General features: G+C 39.8%; 1 protein-coding gene across 1 annotated transcript in view; it reads right to left on the reverse strand.

Annotated features, from left to right (window-relative positions):
• The window catches only part of LOC136863590 (alkaline phosphatase, tissue-nonspecific isozyme), a 208,647-nt gene that overhangs the window by 7,935 nt on the left and 180,582 nt on the right, over nt 1-20,130 (reverse strand). Inside the window, exons 4-5 of the mRNA XM_067139970.2 lie at nt 10,672-10,879; nt 6,025-6,165 (exon numbers count right to left, since the gene is read on the reverse strand). Of these exons, the coding sequence (XP_066996071.2) occupies nt 6,025-6,165; nt 10,672-10,879 (349 nt within the window). The remainder of the gene's footprint in view (nt 1-6,024; nt 6,166-10,671; nt 10,880-20,130) is intronic.

A 20,130-nucleotide genomic window follows, 5' to 3' on the forward strand; every position in this document is an offset into this window, starting at 1 on the left:
CAATTTCTATAAAATTAGAGTGACCTCCAAGGGATAAGGTTTCTGAGGCTATAAAGCTTCCAGAAAAACAATTGTCTTGTAGTGTATTAATTTTGTATTACGTGATGTTACTCTTATTATTATTATTATCATTTATGGGAAATGATGTTGAGGAATAGTTAAAAGAATGATGTGAAAGGACCCACACTGAGCACCACCAAACGTTGTTGACAAAAATCTATGCAGGAAATGTACCTCGTACAATAATAATCAATAATTTTCACACATATCTTACGGGCCGATGACCTAGAAGATAGGCCACTTTAAGGAACCAGCATCATCATCACAGCTTTCTCATGACGACATTCCATTTATATTACAACTCATTAAAGTAAGCAGTTATATCTATTTGGAAAAAGGAATATTTAGGAAAAATATTTTCTGAAAAGGTTTTGAAATGTTATAATTTACTTTTAACGCAGCTACAAAGAACTTGGTTAGTGTATACAACACACATGCACCTGGTTGAAAACGATGTCAAGAAAATTCCTTTAGAGTGAAGTTAATTGAATTTTCCAACGCAATACTCCAGGAAATTAAAAGATGTGGCTGTATGTTCTTGTGTCGTAATGCAGGGAGCGGTTACAGTGACCCAATCAATCTTATCCTTCACTGATAGTGAATTCTATTCCCTCTACAGATTCCAAATCAATCTTAACGCATGGGAGACAACAGATGAACTTACGTTGAAACCTTTTCTGCTTCGCTTTACTTGCAGTAGCAAGATAAATGATTCTCGTTTCCTGCTAGCAGTGATCTGTGTTTCATTGTTGATCTCCTCTTGAATAGAATTGTCGATAGAATTCTCCCAACAAAGGGATGAGCTCATGCTTTCTAACACGGAGATATAAATTTACTTCATGTTTTCAACATGACTTAAATGCTACGCCAACGAATTGATGTTGAAATAAAAAAAATTAAAAAAAGGAAACATCAGATACATTCTCAAACACAAAATAAATACTGCTAGCCATATCCCATTTATCATAATTATCGTCGCTTCTACGCCAAAACTACGAGTGTGAAAAATGCTCTTGCTATTTATTATTTCCTGTAAGACTGGTCACGCCTTCCACTCACATACTGATATGCAGTCCATCAGAACAATGTTCGTTGAGTTTATTTTCCTATGCGCGTGTGTAAAGCGAAATGAAACTTGCTATACCCTACTGTAGGAATGTATGTTTGCATGACATATTTATCCACTGCTGAAATATGGTGTACTTTAGGTTCATTTTCCTTCACAAACGCCATAGGGAAATGAACTCAACGAAAATAGTTCTGATGGACTGCATATCAATATGTGGCTGGGAGGCGTGACTAGTGTTAAGAGAAATAATGGATAGGAAGAGTTTTGTCATATTCGACCATATCTGTCGCAGTGGACATGAGGGAAGAATACTGTGGTTGTATACTGCCCACTTGGCACGAGTTCGATTCATTGCGCTGTCACGACTATAAGATTCTACTGGAATGGAATGTATGAAACAACATAATTCAGAAGAGGAATATTTTTCTGTGGATTTCCAGCAGAACTCGAGGAAAAATTCAAGGTACACCATATCAATCAATCAATCAATCAATCAATCAATCAATCAATCAATCAATCAATCAATCAATCAATCAATCAATCAATCAATCAATCAATCAATCAATCAATCAATCAATCAATCAATCAATCAATCAATCAATCAATCAACACCTGTATTTAGGGCTGTTGCCCTCGTGATCGATTTACTATCAATTTTCTACCTGCTTTCCTCTCAAATGCTTTGAAGAAAGTTGGTAATTTGCTAAATTCCAATCCCTAATTTCCCTTCTCCTAAACCAATATCTACTCCCTTGAACTCCCAATTTTTTATTATTATGCTCTTTCGTACCTTATTCAAGCTTATTAGTCTACACCATCTTTTCACTGAGAGCTTGGAACATACTGCTTAGTTGATCAGGTCATCCCCTTACTTTCATGATATGATATGATATGATATGATATGATATGATATGATATGATATGATATGATATGATATGATATGATATGATATGATATGATATGATATGATATACAAGAGAATGCTGTGAACTGGTTGAGAAGATTGATTGATTGATTAATTGATTGATTGATTGATTGATTGATTGATTGATTGATTGATTGATTGATTGATTGATTGATTGATTGATTGATTGATTGATTGATTGATTGATTGATTGATTGATTGATTGATTGATCATATCATGTATCGAATGTAGGCCTACATCTTATGATAGAAGCCGTGTACTACTAAATTTGTAAGAGCACTGCGCATGCGATTATTTGGGCTTGTCCAATGACGATCTAGCATTGCATCTGTGGAGTAGAAGTCCAGGTAAATCTTCTTTCGTTTTTCTTCTCTGGATCTGAGGATTTCTTGTTCTGAACGGATAAAAGTCAGCTGTAGTATGAATCTGAACTCTTGTATTAGTAAAGTTTCGTTGGCTAGTTTATATGCTAATCTTTAAGCTGTCAATTTTAGATTTTTAAAACTCTTGTTAAATATCTGGCTTTCACACTTTCTTTTGTGTTTACGTTACCTACCGTTAGCTTTTCCCAAATCAGTTCTAAGCCGTATGTTATTACTGGTAGAATTTTGGCGTAAAAAGTATCATAGCTGTTACCATCGATAACCTGGTAGGCTCGTTTACTTCATATATGCTTTTGATTACCGCGGCCGTTCGTTGTCTTATGTGCATTCTGTAGGAGGTTGTCGTAGTTTGGAAGGTGATTCCTATATTTTACAGCACTTAAATGGGTTTAAAATTTTTAGGTCTTTTGTTTTGTACGTTATCTCGTCCATAGCGGCTCTTCTTCCACCTTTTCTGAATATCATTAGAACCGTATATCAGAGTTTATTGTCAGTTTATTGTCGTTCACATACTCTTGTAACCTGTCCATGGTAGTTTGTAGGTCTTCTCTATTGTGTGATTCTAGAACTATGTCATCTGCATATATGTACTGTACATTGATACTGTGTTACTCTCTAATACCTTGGTGATATCTGCAGTAGCTATATTGAAGAGTATCGGACTAGCAAGATTACCCTGTGAAACACCATTTGTTTGTATTATGTGTTTTGAACTTGCTTAGCAGTCTTTGATTTAAATTTCACTATATGCGAGTATGTTATTAATAACAACTGTCCATGGGTTGTCCTTGCCGATCATGTTTTCTAATTTCTTAAGTATAATTTTCTGTTCAGTATATCGAAAGCCTTAGTGAAATCTACAAAAATAGCATCAAATTTTCTTCTTGGCATTCGTAAGGCTTCATCTATATCCCTTAGAAGTTCTCTTATTGCGTGTACAGTCCTTCTTCCTTTTCTAAAACCAAATTATTGTTCTGGAAGGTGTGTTTCTATCTCATTGATGAGCTGGTTTGAAACAATTCTGGAAAATATTTTATAGATATTGTTTTTCAGGGCAATTCCTCTATATGAGTTTGGGTCTTCTTTTTCCTATTTTCCTTTAAACAGCATTTTTATATGTGATACTCTCCAATTTTGAGTTATGTTTGCACTAGCGAAGCACTTATTGATACCAGAAACCATATGTGTGAAAGTGTATTGACGTGTCTTTTAATGTTTCATTAAATACTTCATCTGGGCCAGCTGATTTAATATTCTTTGCACTAGTTAACGTAATATAACTCCTCGCACCCCAACCCCCCCCCCCCCAATCTTGCCTATTATCAACGTAATTTTTCTTAGGATTAAATTTAACCATTTGAATTAATTCAGTTTTTCAGTTGTTTTAAAGTGTGCGTGTGGGTTGTATTTGATTGGCCTTACTGGCAAATTGTAATTAGTAAAGTCGTCCGTCCACGATTTGAAATCCAGATACTGGATGGAAAAGCAGTTGGCGAGTCTATCCACAGTTAGATCAAATATTACAGAGATGTACTTCCTTCCTGGCTTCTTGGAAAGTTGAGATACTTCCCCTAATCACCTGAAACGCATTTAATCCCGTCTTTAGATTGTCTTAACCGTATCGAGGACAAATTGTCTCCCAAGTTAAATTCTGAGCGATATAAGACACCTTATTAGCAAAACCATCCTCTCTGTCTTCTAAAATAAAATAATTATTGGCCGGCCCTAGTGGCAGCGAGGATAATGGCACTCAACCTCGAATCGAAAATCGCGATGAGGATAATAGTGATCACGGGGTTAAACTTTCAGAAAATGAGTTTCAGCTTGGTCAACTCTGTCTTTTCTCAAGGGTTCTGCAAACTTTGTCATCCACTCGCTTTGCTGTTAAAGGGGACTGCTAAATTATAAATCAAATTTACAAGTAATGTAATTGTATTCCTCCATTTCTTAGTAGAATTTCATGATCATGAATTGGTGTTTGGACTGCTCCTATTCAAATATTTTAAATAATTTACTCTTAAACTGTGGGTATGCCTGCCGACAAAATAGTTAAAACTATGTTAAATAAAAGTTTGCTCGAGCTGTACCACACGCATTTACTGGCCCATTTTATTTCCTCCACGGCACTCTCATCTCTTGCGCAAAAATATTTTGAGATATTACAGTTTATGCTAGAGTTTTTGCTTTGAGCTATTCTGTGGCTCAAGCTGTTGCTTCTATTATTGATAGCATTTTCCTGCTTGTAGTCATTATTTGTGCTTTTCTTGTAGACCACAAACGTTTATTGATTTAGAGGCCATGTCATTTTTTGTTGAGGATGCCAAATCTGGATCTCAGACGTAAACAATCGTAAGTACAAACACAATTATTTTGAGGTTTTTATCGTATGCGACCTTTCTCAGTCGTGCCTTCTTCTGGGTACACTAGTATATCGTCGCTTCACCGGTAAAACGTTGTATCCCACAATGTCCTTCCTATCCATTATTCTCCTTAAGACTGGTCACGCCTCCCAGCCACGTATGGATATGCAGTCCATCAGAACAATGTCCGTTGTATTCGTTTTCCTATGCGGACGAGTAACCGAAAATAAACCTAACATGCATTATACAATAGGAGTGCGTAAATGCGTAATGGAAGCATACATTCGTATAGTACGGTACAATAAGGTTAATTTTCCTTTATACATGGGCATAGGAAAATGAACACAGCAAAATTTGTTCTGGTGGACTGCATAACCATACGTGGCTGGGAGGCGTGACCAGTCTTAAGGAGAATAATCGATAGGAAGAGCTTTGTGGATTACAACCTTTTACCGGTGAAGCGACGATATGTATATGAAATGGCGTATGGCTTTTAGTGCCGGGAGTGTCCGAGGACAAGTTCGGTTCGCCAGATGCAGGTCTTTTAATTTTACTCCAGTAGGTGACCTGCGCGTCGTAATGAGGATGAAATGATGATGAAGATGACACATACACCCAGCGCCCGCGCCAGTGAAATTAACCGATTATGGTTAAAATTCCAGACCCTGCCCGAAATCAAATCCTGGACCCCTGTGACCAAAGGCCAGCACGCTATCCATTTAGCCATGGAGCCGAACAGCATATGTATGTTTCGCGTAAATGAAAGTAAGCTCTGTGATACTATCGTATGCGCAAGGAGAACCAAACGATTAACTGTGGTAAGTGATCAAACAACATTTCAGCCTTATGCCGAGGCACACGTTATCGTATTGGCTCTTACCATAGTTTACCATGGCCAGAAATGTTGATTCGACCTGCCTTAAAGGTTACATATGTGTCTCAGGAGCTTCTTTCTGATCTCCTGTAAATGTAGTGAAATGTGACCTATGGTAGTTTACCTCTGACGTCCCAAAGTATGCCCATACTAAGATTTCGACACCATCGTCCAACTTCCAATTTTGTGCCTCGACCTCCCTCGCGTAAGACTTATGTGCCTTGTAAATACTTCGGTTGTGGGGTCACTTGATCATATTTGAAGTAAGTGCCCCATGGTGAACGCCTGAATTAGTTAATTTATTTACTTGTTTTTACACAGAGACTAAGGTCAATCAATATCGTCACTCACCCTCCACGAAGAGGAAGAAACCCTTAGGGTTCCTCTGAAGCACCCTGAGTGCCGTCACGGCCATCTCGGCCAGTGAAGGATCTCCGCCAGGGGCTGTGTCCCTGTCAGCATCGAACTCTAGATGTGAATAGGCGAAGAGACCTGAAACAAACAGATTATTAGCATCTTATAATGGGTTTTTAGTATTATAATTAATTACTGCCAGTTCTGTTACGTTGTCATAGGGAGTGAACATTGCTTAATTTTATATGCTATATTGTACACGCCCATTGATAGTGCATAGTAGTTCGGAGTACTTTATTTTGAGCTCGAGGATAGCTCACCAATATCTAAATCATTTATTAATTTTCTTAATTTATTTATTTATCTTGCTAATATAATGAGAACACCAGAATTCATCTAGAGGGAATCTGGAGCTCCTGTTATATTATATTGAGTATTTAACGAATAACTACAACAAGTGAAAGTGCATAAAGATAAAACAAATTGAAGTACATGGGTATGCTTAATCTATACAGAGAACAACACTTTCGGGACGGAAATATACTGTTATATTTTTGCAATTAAACTCGTTGAGCCACAGAACCCAATACGTCAGCTGTTGACTAATCAGAATAACGCAGTTACGTCGTGTTGCTTGATTAAAGTTCATGATATTATAATACCAGATTACTCATTGGAGCCATGGTGTAAATAGTCTAAAATTGAATAAAAGTGATTGCATTATTCTTATTCTTGTTGCTACGAGTTTATGTGACTCTCAACCCCTTGAAGCTCGTTCGGTATTTGCTGGAAGAGATGAGTGAGTCTGACCGAGGATATCCCAGCTAGTCTGAAGGCAGTGGCGGCCTCAGCTTTAATTGTGATTTTCGTCTAGTGTCTCCGTGGATTTTCTGGAAGGTTAAATTAGAACGCTTGTATTCTGGTCATCTCCGAAGATACAAGGACTTAATCACCAGGTAATTAAAGCAGGCTTGCTGCGAACAGGGAGATTGTGCTGATGTTCTTCTGTGTTGCCTTGTTAAGTGATATGATGATGATATTAATAATAATATTATTTGCTTTACGTCCCACTAAGTTTACGGTTTTCGGAGACGCCGAGGTGCCGGAAATTAGCCCCTCAGGAGTTCTTTTTCGTTCCAGTAAATATGCCGATACAAGGCTGACATATTTGAGCACCTTCAAATACCACCGGACTGAGCCAGGATCGAACCTGCCAAGTAGGGGTCAAAAGACCAGCGTCTCAACAATCTGAGCCACTCAGCTCGGCAATTGAGGGATATGTGTTGGGTAGTCAGTTTCGAGTTGTGAGTTGGGTTGTTCAGTGTGCAGCAGTTATGTCAAGTGTCTGCACGAGGTATCGGACTTGCCTGGAGTCAAGCCAAGTGTACCACCGCCGTGCGTTATGATAGCCAAAAGGCTATATGGGATTGTTGTGCCAATGGACTGTAGTGCGTGTGATTCGAAATGAAAGTGATAGTTGGCACCTGCCTTTTAAGATCATTGAAGGATCACGTGTTTCAGTTAATGACTGTCAGCCGGAGACCCACTTTGAGGACAAGTGACTTGTATAAATAGCTAATAATTAGTGATATGTTGTCATACATTGCCAACCCCGTGGTATAGGGGCAGCTTGCCTGCCTTACCCGGAGGCCACGGGTTCGATTCCCGGCCAGGTCAGGGATTTATACCTGGACCCTAGGGCTGGTTCGAGGTTCACTCAGACTACTTGATTAGAATTGAGGAGCTATGTGACGGTGAGATAGCGGCCCCGGTCTAGAAAGCCAAGAATAACAGCCGAGAGGATTCGTCGTGCTGACCACACGACACCTCGTATTCTGAAGGCCTTCAGGCTGAGCAGCGGTCGCTTGGTAGGCCAAGGCCCTTCAAGCGCTGTAGTACTATGGGGTTTGTTTGTTTGTCATACATTGTCGAGTGTATTTATGTGTATATATGAGTGCTACTTGGTCATCCTCTATTAAATTAGTTCAGTAAAACATCCAATATTTTATACGGAAATGACCCCATGTATGGAAAATCATTTTAATCGGCGTGAATCAGCAGATCAGATATTGCAGATTTCGACCACCGTCGGCAGTATTTCAGAACATCGGTGTATAGTGTGTACACATACATTTATAAATAGGTTTTCTCTTGTGGAAATTTATGTATGACAACTGAGATTTGAAGCCACACGAAATGGAGGGTCAGGTAAATGCGCTCTTCGAGATGATGAAGAAGATGGAAGAAGGCCAGAAGAAGATTGAATGCAGCCCGAAGAAAGTGAAAGAAAAACAGAATATGATTGGGATGAAGATAGAAAATGGCCAGAAGAATATGGAAGACGGCCAGGAGAAGACTAAAGAGGTCAAAAGATGACGGTAATAATGGAAGGTGGCTATAAGTTGATGTAGAGGATGAATTAAGGCCAGAAAGAGATGGACGAAGACCAGAAGAAGATTGAAGAAGGCCAAAAATAGAAAGAAAAAAGCCAGGAGGCAATGGAGAAGAAAATGAAAGAATACCAGAAGATGGCCAGAAGAGTAGGGAAGACGGCCAGGAGAAGATGGCTAAGGTCAAAGGATGATGGTAATAATGGAATGTGGCTACAAGTTGACGTAGTGGGGGGAATAATGCCAGAGAGAGATGTACGATGACCAGAAGAAGTTTGAAGAAGGCCAAAAGTAGAAAGAAGAAAGTCAGGAGACGACGGAGAAGAAGATAGAGGAAAATGCAGAAGAAAATGAAGGAATAACAGAAGAAGATGGTCAGAAGAAGATGGAATAAGACCAGAAGATGATGCTGCATAAGGTGGGAGATGGCCTGAAGATTAAGGAAGAACTGGAAGGAGAGAAGAAGGTACATGCCGGACAGAGAAGGATTGAGGAGGTTCTCCGCGGTATAAAGAATGTTCTGCAGGTCAGCGCTCTGTCCCAAAGACGTTGTTCAGGAGACTGCTAGTTCTGCTCCAAGAGGAAGGGCGAATAAGAAATTCCTGCCGAAGGACTACCGTGGATTTCGGGGGAAAATAGTGTCATACTGCCTGTAAGGAAGCGCAGAGGGACTGGGATCGTCATCTTCCACTATTCTCTCTGGCATACCCGTCCGCAGTGCACGAGGCCTTTGGATGCACTCCAGCAAGGAGCTGTTTGCTAGAGAACTGTGTCTTCTGGTGGATTCAGCGTTTGGCCAACCCGAGGCCCATCCTTCCCCGACCGGCCAGTACCGCATTGATCCCGCAACGAAACTAGAGGATGAACCCGCCGCTGTACGGAAGAGTTTGAGTATAGAAAGCGACCAAGTGAAGGCACGATACGAACTAGTAGACGCTACCGGATATCATGGAGCAACCTAGTGTTGCTGTATAATACTATAAGATAGACAGGTTTGTTTCCCAAGTTCCAGGAGGCGTGATAAAGCTGTTACTGCGTACCTAGGAGAGTAAATTGCATCGTCTATCGCTTACAACCGAGCCCGAGAGGCGTTACTCGAACTCCAGAAGGCGTCCTAAGGCAGTTACGCGTGCTCAGGAGAATGAATGACGTCATCTATCGCATACAACTGAGCCCAAGATTCAATATGAAGGCGGGGCATCCGGACTGATCGTCGCCTTACGGAGGAACAGCTGAAGAAGATAAATGATCGAGGCAATCAGCTTTGGAATGGTGAGTGGGCAATAATACGACGTCACGCGACTGTCATCCCCCTTAAAGCCCCGTTCGGTATTACCTCGGGAGCTCCTGGCCTCTGCTTCTGTTGCACTTGGTCTCTCCGTGGATTTTCAGAATGGTGAAACTAGAACGCTCGTTCCCTGGCTGCACCCCGAAGATACTAAAACTTAATCATCCATTGTATACAAATAAGCTCGCCGCGTACAAGTAAGTTTTTTGAATTTGCTGTTTTGTCTTGTTAATAATTACGAGTCGTGTGTTGAGTAGTTCAATGTGTGTGTGCGTGGAGCTCTCACGTAAATTGATTGTAAGCGATTTTGGTCTTGTCTGTAGTCGAGCCAACTGTATCGTCGTCATGCCATATGCTAGCCGAAGTACGCACATACAAACCTGTTTCATGGAACTGCAGTGTGAAATGACTGTAGTCAAGTATGAATGGAAGTTAAAGTTGAAACATATCAATGAAGTTTACGGAAAAATCACACGTTCAAGGTAAAGACCGCCAGCAGGAGACCCGCTGTGAGGATAACATACTTTTAGAAATAGCCAGTAATTAGTTATGTGTTGTTATTCACTATGGACTATAAAGGTGTATGTGTGTGTGTGTGTGTGTGTGTGTGTGTGTGTGTGTGTGTGTGTGTGTGTGCTAACTGTGTCAGCCTAGAGCAACTTAATTCAACAAATCAGTCAGTTTTTTATTCATCCCTTCATATAAGATACGTTCCTGGAAGGACATCCGGCCGTGAAACAGGGCCATATCTGCATGTGCGACACAGTTTACACCCACGACCGCAAAGGATTGGAAAAATAAATCAGTGTTTTATTCGCAACATTATTCTTTTGGTAATTTATTGGCAGTATACTTGCGATCAATCATCCTCAAGCGTACCCACCTTTAAATTTGAATAGACTATCAAATGAATGTGTGTACTTGCATTCAAACTTAAATACACTTACTAGAAATGTGACTACTCACCAAGCAGATGATCCACTCTCTGTAAGTCGACAGAAGTTAGTTGCCCCTGATTCCACACGTATTCTGCTCTCAGGCCTCGGCGCTTCTTGTCTCTTAGCCAGTCATCAATTAGATTTCGACCATCGAGACGTCTTCCTTCCTCAGAAGGTAATTCAGGGTCCCTGGCCACCTTGGGCATCCAATGGCGTCGTCCTCCTCCCAACAGAACCTGCCACAGAGGAAGGAATATAATAATAATAATAATAATAATAATAATAATAATAATAATAATAATAATAATAATAATAATAATAATAATAATAATAATAATAATAATAATCACCATCATTATCATCTATGGTATTAGCTGCCGTGTAGACATTTTAATTTAACGCCATTTATGCTGCCTGCGTGTCAAATTAATGTGTCCGAGGGAAAAACCAACCCTGGAGGGTAAACAGATAAAGAAAGAATTTGGGGTATAAATTCAAACAAATTTCACTCGTGGGTGATTATCTTGCAGAGTGGAACATTTCTATGAATATGAGGAGCAAAAGAATAGGTCTACCTATTTATTTATTTATTTATTTATTTATTTATTTATTTATTTATTTATTTATTTATTTATTTATTTATTTATTTATTTCATATCGTATAGGCCAACTTTGGACCACGTTATTTCAACTGGTTACTACTGGCTTTGATGTCTGCCCAGTACCTTCGCGTGCGTTCTAGTTGTCATTCTTTCCTCTCATGTGTCTATTTATTTATTTATTTATTTATTTATTTATTTATGTATTTATTTGTCTATTTATTTATTTATTTATTTCTTCTTCTTCTTAAAATGTTTGCCCTCCAGGGTCTGTTTTCCCTCGATCTCAGCAAGAGATCACACCTCTATCGCCCCAGAGGCAGTGTCCTGGAGCTTCAGACTCTGGGTCGGGGGATACAACTGGAGAGGATGACCAATACCTCGCCCAGGCAACCTCACCTGCTATGCTGAACAGGCTCCTTGCTGGGGGTTGGGAATATTGGAAGGGATAGACAACGAAGAGGGAAGGAAGCGGACGTGGCCTTAAGTTAGGTACCATCCCTGCATTTGCCTGGAGGAGAAGTGGGAAACCACGGAAAACCAATTCTAGGATGGCTGAGATGGGAATCGAACCTACCTCTACTTAGTTGACTTTCAGAGGCTGAGGGAATCCCTTTAGAGCCCTTATACCACTTTTGAAATTTCGTGGCAGAGCCGGGAATCGAACCCGGGCCTCCTGGGGTTGTTGAAACGGCACATGCAGCTCACCTCCTTTGGTGGTATTCCTAAAAAGAGCTGCACCACCTCGGGACGAGGACACGAGTTTACTTTACTTTATCTCTCATGAAAGGAATGCACCATTCATAAATTTCTGTTTCTCTTGATTGATTTGCGCACTGATTTGTATCGTTTCTTTCAAGACGAAGTGTTGGATCAACAACATGCTACGCGAGCATCCTTCTTTAAAGCAACAATATCAAGAAATCTATAGGACCCTTGTTCGTCCTGCGCTTCTAACTCCACGAAACACTCACAGACCACAAATATACACAGAATTATACTGTACAAGCCTAATGGAACGAATACCCTACATTACATAAATAATGTAAAATTCACGTAATTAAAACAGAAGAGACCGACAGCTGGAGATCAGGAAAGAACTGGAAGGAAAAATGAAGAAATATCGTAGCAGAAGTAAGGATATGATAAGAGTACAATAAACCGAAGACTGGAGTTCGGGGCATGTTGCACTGGGGTTCGACTGAGGATTGCAGATCAGGAATCTTAAATAGTCACATGTTAGAAAGTATTATTGGACAGATCCCACTTCTGCTCTGTTGCAGATCAAGAAGACGACTAACTGTTGTGTAAATTTTGAGAAGAATAGGAATTCTGTTGTACTCTGGGGAAGTGATGAAATGAAAACGTTACACTTCACAACATGAGGTGGTGATGGTGGTGATTATAGATTTAAGAGGAAGTACAATTGGTCAACCATTTTCTATTAACACTCATCAGAGGGCAAAAAAGTGCGACATTTCGAAAAGTGAAGGTATCAGGATAAAGCAAGAAAAGGGCCACGAGGAGAGTGAAAAATGAAAGAGTAGATACCTAAAAAATTTGGGTCAGAAAATAACAAGAATTGACCAAGGGAGGTCGGATAGGATAGACGAAAGTGAGGAGCCTGGCTCAAGTAAGCGGATACAGGGCTTAACATTCTAGAGAGAATCCGTGTTACTATGACACATGTTTCTGATTGTTGAAAGCATCATTTGCTGGATAAATAAATAAATAAATAAATAAATAAATAAATAAATAAATTAATTAATTAATTAATTAATTAAACAGAAAACAAACAAAAAAGGAACAGAAATATACTCCGTCAGCAGTCACGGCATGGAGGTTCACTTCAAGATGATGCACTAATTTTGTATGAATTAGGATAATATTTTACAAATATTTCTTTCAGTCCTTCTCTCTTGGCACCATCGCCTCCTTTTCCGATTATCTCCATTTTCCCTAAACCTCTTTTTCAAATGTTGTAAAAATCTGGTCTTCATCTAGTGGAGTTTCGTGTATTTGCATACCTCGTTAACGTGAATATTAAACTGGTTATTGAACTTCTATTTGTATGTAATTATTCTGGTGTAGGAATCTTGTTGTTTATTTTGTCTCTTCAGATTATTATTAGGGATATATTAATTTATTTTGTCGTCGTGTGTTATCCACTATATTTACCCTTCTGTCTGGAATTTCCATCTGAGATAGCTCTGTTATTATTAAAAGTGACTGATAATTCTTATAACTTCATGAAGCATCTCATGCTATATTGTTCGCTATATAAAGTTATAATAAAGCGCTGTCAAAATATTACTTCCTTCATATTTAATCTTATAATTTTTATGATTTCTCCTAAACTTCATTATCCATGTATCCTCCATGTAATCTTATAGAACCCCAGCTTGTTTGGTCAAGAGTCACTCTGTCCTCTACGAACTGTCTATACCTTTATAGCCAACAGCGGTTCGTCATGTTAGCTATTATGTACGAAAATTGATCATATTTCTGAAAAGTGCATGAACGGTACAGTTACAAACACATTTGTACAAAAGCGCCATTTTAGTTGATAGCAGAGGTACTTTTCTTCTTTTTATCTTTCATTCACAAGATACACGACCCGATAAAGGAATGGAAGAAGGGTTGGACATATTATTATTATTATTATTATTATGATTATGATTATTATTATTATTATTATTATTATTATTATTATTATTATTATTATTATTATAAATTTGTATAAAATTAAATAAATTGAAGTATTATGATATATTTATGGTCTTAATTAATTTCACAACAACCAATCTTCTCTTTCTAAATGTAAGCCAGCTACCTGGGCTACTAACATGACCTCCTACTTCCCGGTGGACTTCTTGCCCAGAGTGGTTTCCGTATTTTGTGTGCAGTAATTTCCTGCCGGATGCTAAAGGATTGCATTGTCTGCTGTACAGATGAGAGCTGGGAATTAGCATCCTCTAGAGTAAAGGATGACACTAATTTCGTAGAGATTCGTCGTGGTGACAACATGGCACTGTGAAGACAGCCATCAGTCAGTGGATGGAGAGGATTGCTTGATTCTTGAATTGTCAATTGATTGATATTCTATCAACAAACACATTTAGCATTTGAGGTTATTTATTTTCTCTGTTAGTCGTCTTGATTAAATAATAATGGATTAATTAATAATAATTTATTGAGCTTAGCAAGATTAAAGTCTTCTCTTACATCTAATCAGGTTGATAGATTTGTTCTTCCATAACTTTTCCGACATTGATGGGGTAAAGAAACCAAATAGCGTATGGCTTTTAGTGCCGGGAGTGTCCGAGGACAAGTTCAGCTCGCCAGATGTAGGTCTTTTGATTTGAAGCCCGCAGGCGACCTGTGCATAGTGATGAGGATGAAATGATGATGAAGACGACACATACAGCCAACCCCCGTGCCAGCGAAATTAACCAATTAAGGTTAAAATTCCAGAGCCTGCCGGGAATCGAACCCGGGATCCCTGTGACCAAAGGCCAGCACGCTAAACATTTAGCTATGGAGCATTTATGGGGTCGTGGATGCGAACTGTATCGCACATGTGGATCTGGTCCGGTTTTACTACCGGATGCTCTTCCTGATGCCACCCTATGCGCAAGGATGTATTCACTATTGCGTAGGTATTTCTATGGTGATGTGCTGTTTGAATATAAAGAGAACTGTGTTGAGACAAACACAAACCCCCAGTCTCCAAGCGTAAGAATTAACTATACACAGTTAAAATCTCCCGCGTGGCTAGGAATCAAACCCGGGGCTCCTTGAACCGAAGGCAAGTACTACGACCATTCAGCCATGCAGCCGGACAATCAGGTTGGTAGACTATACTTGTATTAATTAGATTACGTAATATTAATAGTTGTATGTCCGACTAACTTCATTTATGGTTTCGGTAGACGTTGCGGTGCCAGAATTTTGTCCCGCAGGAGGTATTTTACATCCAAGTAGATTGCAATTATTTTACAATCTGCCTTACGTCACTCTGACACAGATAAGTTTTATGGCAACGATGGGGTAGGAAAGGGCTAGGAGTGGTAAGGAAGCAACCGTGGACTTAAGGTATAGCCCCAGCATGTGCATGGTGTGAAAGTGGGAAACCACGGAAAACCATCTTCAGGGCTGCCGGCTGTGGGATTCGAACCCACTATCTCCTATACGCTTGTACGGTCCACTCAAACATGGCCTGTCAACAACAAACATCCGATCCGTCCTTGTGACACATGAAGCAGCCTCCTCTGCCTCGCTAATACCATTTCTTATTCTAATTTCTGATGGAAAGTTATCCTCCAATATAACATTCAAGCCTTGATGAGCATTATGTCATAAATTTTATGCCATGATTTCCCATTCATTAAAATATATTACCACAATATAATATTACTATACTGGTTGATTCCTTTCAGGCCACACATTCGGCCTGGCTACTCTGAGATCGAGCTCCGGTTGCCTATTACCTTGCAATCATCCGTTTCGAGCCTCGGGGAGGCCAGCTGTCACGACAATATGGAACGTGTTCGGAAACAACGTTAACCAAGTATATGAGCGTTACAGCTTTTGTCATACTGATAAATCATTTGAAGAAAATCACGTCGATATCTCGCGCCGTTGTCCTTTTATCAGCTGCTGAAGTTAGCCAATCAGATCGCTTTGCGGGAGGATTAAAATGGGCTGTAGGAGACGGTGTTGCTAAATTTACACGGGTGTTGGTCGGGCTTGAGAGCCATGCGGAGAAATGAGCATCAAATACTAACACACCGTGGGTTCCAGCCAATGCTACCGTAGCGTGATTACTATAGGCCGAGTCTCTCAGCAGTGAAGTCCTTGTTTATGTCCCTCCTCTGGAGAAGTTTGTTTCTTCTGTGGGTGCTCTCAAGCTGGACATAAGTCACGTGCAGATTTAACAACACCCCCTCCGAAAGCCTATCTGAAGTCGCTAGTGAAGCGATTCTATTGGATAACTTCAGCAGCTATTTATTTATTCGTATCAGAGGCATACATTTTACATAGCATAATGGTACTTAATGACATACATATCAAATAGTGTCTGCCCAGAATTTTGTCAAATCACGGGCATTAGGTGTTGCAGCCATGAAGTCCTCTATTGTGCAACTTAAAGGACATTTACTACAGTTCATGAAATGGGCTGTGGTGTGGTCTCACCACATTCACATTGTCTGGATGTGCCAGGAAGGCCCCACTTTACCATATTGATTTTTGATCTACCAACCCCAGTGCGAAGCCTGTTCAACGATTTCCACGTAAACCAATGTTCCTCGTGCCCTGGAGGGAGATGTTCAATTGGTAGCATCCAACCAGCAAGTTGAGGATTTCTAGTTCTCCATAATTTCAACCTTGTGGATTGAGCAGATTCGTTTAAATCTTCAGTTGTGTTCAGGAAACTCCTCCTAGACCTCAATCTTCGGTGGGCAGGTTCATATCCATTCAATGGATGTGCACATGAGGCAAGTGCTTTAGTTCTCTCATTCATGGATGCAACTTCTCTTCTTATATCTGGTGGGGCGATTCCAGCCAAACAGTAGATTCTATCTCGTGGAGTTGGTCTCAAGCAGCCGGTAATGAGTCGACGTTTCATTTAGAGAAATGTCAACTTGTTTAGCATGACTTGATCTGTACCAAACAGGGCAAGCGTACTCTGCAGTGGCGTAACACAGAGCCAGGGCTGTAGTAACATCAACTTCAGAAACTGATAAAATTGCTATGGCACAAGATATCTAACTATTTTTTTCCAATTATTTATCAACATGACCAACCCTCTAACACTCATATACCCGGTTCACGTTCCAGCTATCCTGTATATACCAACACGCACTCATATCCATTATATGAATAATAAGCCTTCACTTCCTGGGAATTCCTGCTCCATGGCTAAATGATTAGCATGCAGGTCTTTGGTACGAGAGGCCCTGGGTTTGTTTCCCAGCTGGTACGGGTTCTTTAACTTTCATTAATTAATTTGTATGGCTCGGGGGCTGAATGATTTTGTCGTTTTTAAAATTATAATTCATCTTAGATAAGACCTAGACGGCGTCAACTCGAAAGAACTGCAACCGCCTCTTCGGAGGCCACACGCTATTGTAATCATACTTCCTGGAGGTAGATTGAATAACAAACCGTTATCAATGTGTATGTGTGTAGGGTAGTATTACCATCAATATCCATGTCTGTCATATCTACACCATAATAACAAAGACCGTTGTGAATATCATGATGTGAGTTAATTTGCGAATCAAGTGAAAAGCATATTACAACCCAGAATATACATTTACCCGACCACTGAAACAGAATTCCATGTGAACGAAGGAATTTTCGATTACTTTGTAAATGAGAACAGAAACAGTGGTATATATTTTCGAATAATAACCTACAAAATGCGGTACTAAAAACACTTTCTGCAGGACATGAAATTCACGTAGAATTTTTAAAACACAGTTACAAGCTTATCAGACATTTCAAATGTTTTCATAACCCAGGTCTGTATTTCTATAAAACTATCATAGTTTCCTTGTCACTTTCCCATTTTAAATTTTACTTAACATTTCTGAATATTTCATATAAAATATTTAAAAGAATGAAATATTCCCTGAAAATTACATTCAGTTTCACAGAGCATCTATTTCATCTTAATGTTATCCATTTTTGAAAGACGGCATGAAGAGACTAACCCTTGTTGTACAAGTAGTGCTCCTGCCTCTTCCCCGGAGGCCCCGGGTTCGATTCCTGGTCAGTCCGAACTGATAAATGGAAAGTGTATAACTCAGATTCGTGAGACCATCTCAGGAGCTGTATGATGCAAGAGACAGAAAACCCAGCTAAGAAAGCCAAGCAGTTACCTTAAGGATGCTTGATTACGTATCGTCGCTGGTATCCAAATACCTTCCTATGCATTATTTCCCTTAAGACTGGTCACGCCTCCCAGTCAAATATCGTTGGCTTTCTTTTAAAACCTCGTGTGTCCAATGCTCTTCCTACCTATAATATTCCTTAAGACTGATCACGCCTCTCAGCCAAATATCGTCGCCCTTTTTTCAAAACCTCGTGTGTCCAATGCTCTTTCTACTCATTTCCCTACTAGCAATTTGATGGCTTTCTTTAAAAACCTCGTAAGTCCGAATACTCTTCCTATCCATTATATTCCTTAAGACTGGTCACGCCTCCCAGTCCCATATTTATATTCAGTCCATAAGAATAATTTTCGTTATGGTAATTTTTCTCCGCCCATTTGTAAAGGAAAATGAACCTTAAATACATTATACTGTAGGAGTGTGTAAATTTGCCATGCAATCAACATCCCTACAATTCGGTAGGTTAAGGTCCATTTTCCTTTAGAGAGTAGCAAAGGAAAATGAACACAGCGAAAATTATTCTGATGGACTGCATACAAATATATGACCGGGAGGCGTGGCCAGTCTTAAGGGATATAATAGGTAGGAAGAACATTTGTACATACGAGGTTTTAAAAGAAAGCCATCGAATTGTACCCGTGGTATTCTACAATGTATACTGATATCGATGTATTTTTTCTTTGTTTTCGAATTTGTTTTACGTCGCACCTACACAGAGACGTCGTACGGTGACGATAGGACGGGAAAGAGATAGAAGTGGGAAGGAATCGGCCGTGGCCTTAATTAAGGTACAGACCCAGCATTTGCCTGGTGTAAAAATGGGAGACCACGGAAAACCATCTTTAGGGCTGCAGACAGTAGTGTTTGAACCCACTATCTTCCGGATGCAAGCTCACAGCTGTGCGCCCCTAACCGCACGGCCAACTCGCCCGGTCGAAGTAAATTAGTGTACATGCAGTGAATAAGATTTTTTTTTCAATTGCATGTCCCTTAGCGTTATCCAGAAACAGCAGTGGGAGGTTCCCATATGCTGTTTACAATGTAAAATGCGAGTTGCGGAGTTGTGATGATAACGGCAGGCGGACTTGCCTACTGCCATTCACAATCGAGAAAGTAAGTTTTCATTTAAGTCGCAGGCCCCATTACCTACTGCGCGGTTACTATCGATTTGGGGAGTTTTAATTACAATGGCAGGCCCTCTCTCCTATATCCAGACATATTACAATTGAGGAGATTTTATTATAATGGCAGGCACCTTCCCTACTGCCAGTCAAAATAGAGTTCTGGTATTATCATTATGACAGGGTCTTTTCTTAATGTTAGTCACACAGAGTTGGTAAGTTTCCTTTATAATAGCAGACCACTATGACTAATGCCAGTCACATTTTAGGTGGGTAAATATGTTTATATCGGCAGGCACACTTGCCTACTCCCAAACACAAACGGTTGGGGGAGTTTTGAACAAAACTGCATGCTCCCTTGCCTCCTGCCAGTCAAACCGAGAAGGAAATTGTTCGTTACAATGGTAGTCCTTCTTTACTAATGCCGGTTACACAGGAGTTGGTGAAAAATGCCATTCCTACTGCCAGTCAGCGTCGATGTGGAGAGTAATGATTACAATATAAGACATCCTCCAGCTGAGAGTCACTATCGATTTGTAAAATTTTAATTTTAATGGCACACACACCCATTCTACATCGCTACAAATTGACTCCAGTGAATATATATAGTTCGACAGACGAAGTATATTAATATTTACAATATTTCAAAGCTTCGTTTAAAGATTAACTGCTGTTAAACGATACGTCATATCGGCAAACTGATTGTATCATTCTAAATGGCTGGTCCTATGATATTTTCTCCTATCGCATCTATTTATGGTTAAGATTGAGTTAGACATGATGGATAGGGTAAATTTGGGTAAGGTTTTCTCACTGTTCATTACTTTTGGATACTTATGTGACAACAGCTACAAACATAGAATTTGGC

Source organism: Anabrus simplex, chromosome 1 (genome assembly GCF_040414725.1).
Source record: "Anabrus simplex isolate iqAnaSimp1 chromosome 1, ASM4041472v1, whole genome shotgun sequence".
Classification (NCBI taxonomy): domain Eukaryota; kingdom Metazoa; phylum Arthropoda; class Insecta; order Orthoptera; family Tettigoniidae; genus Anabrus; species Anabrus simplex.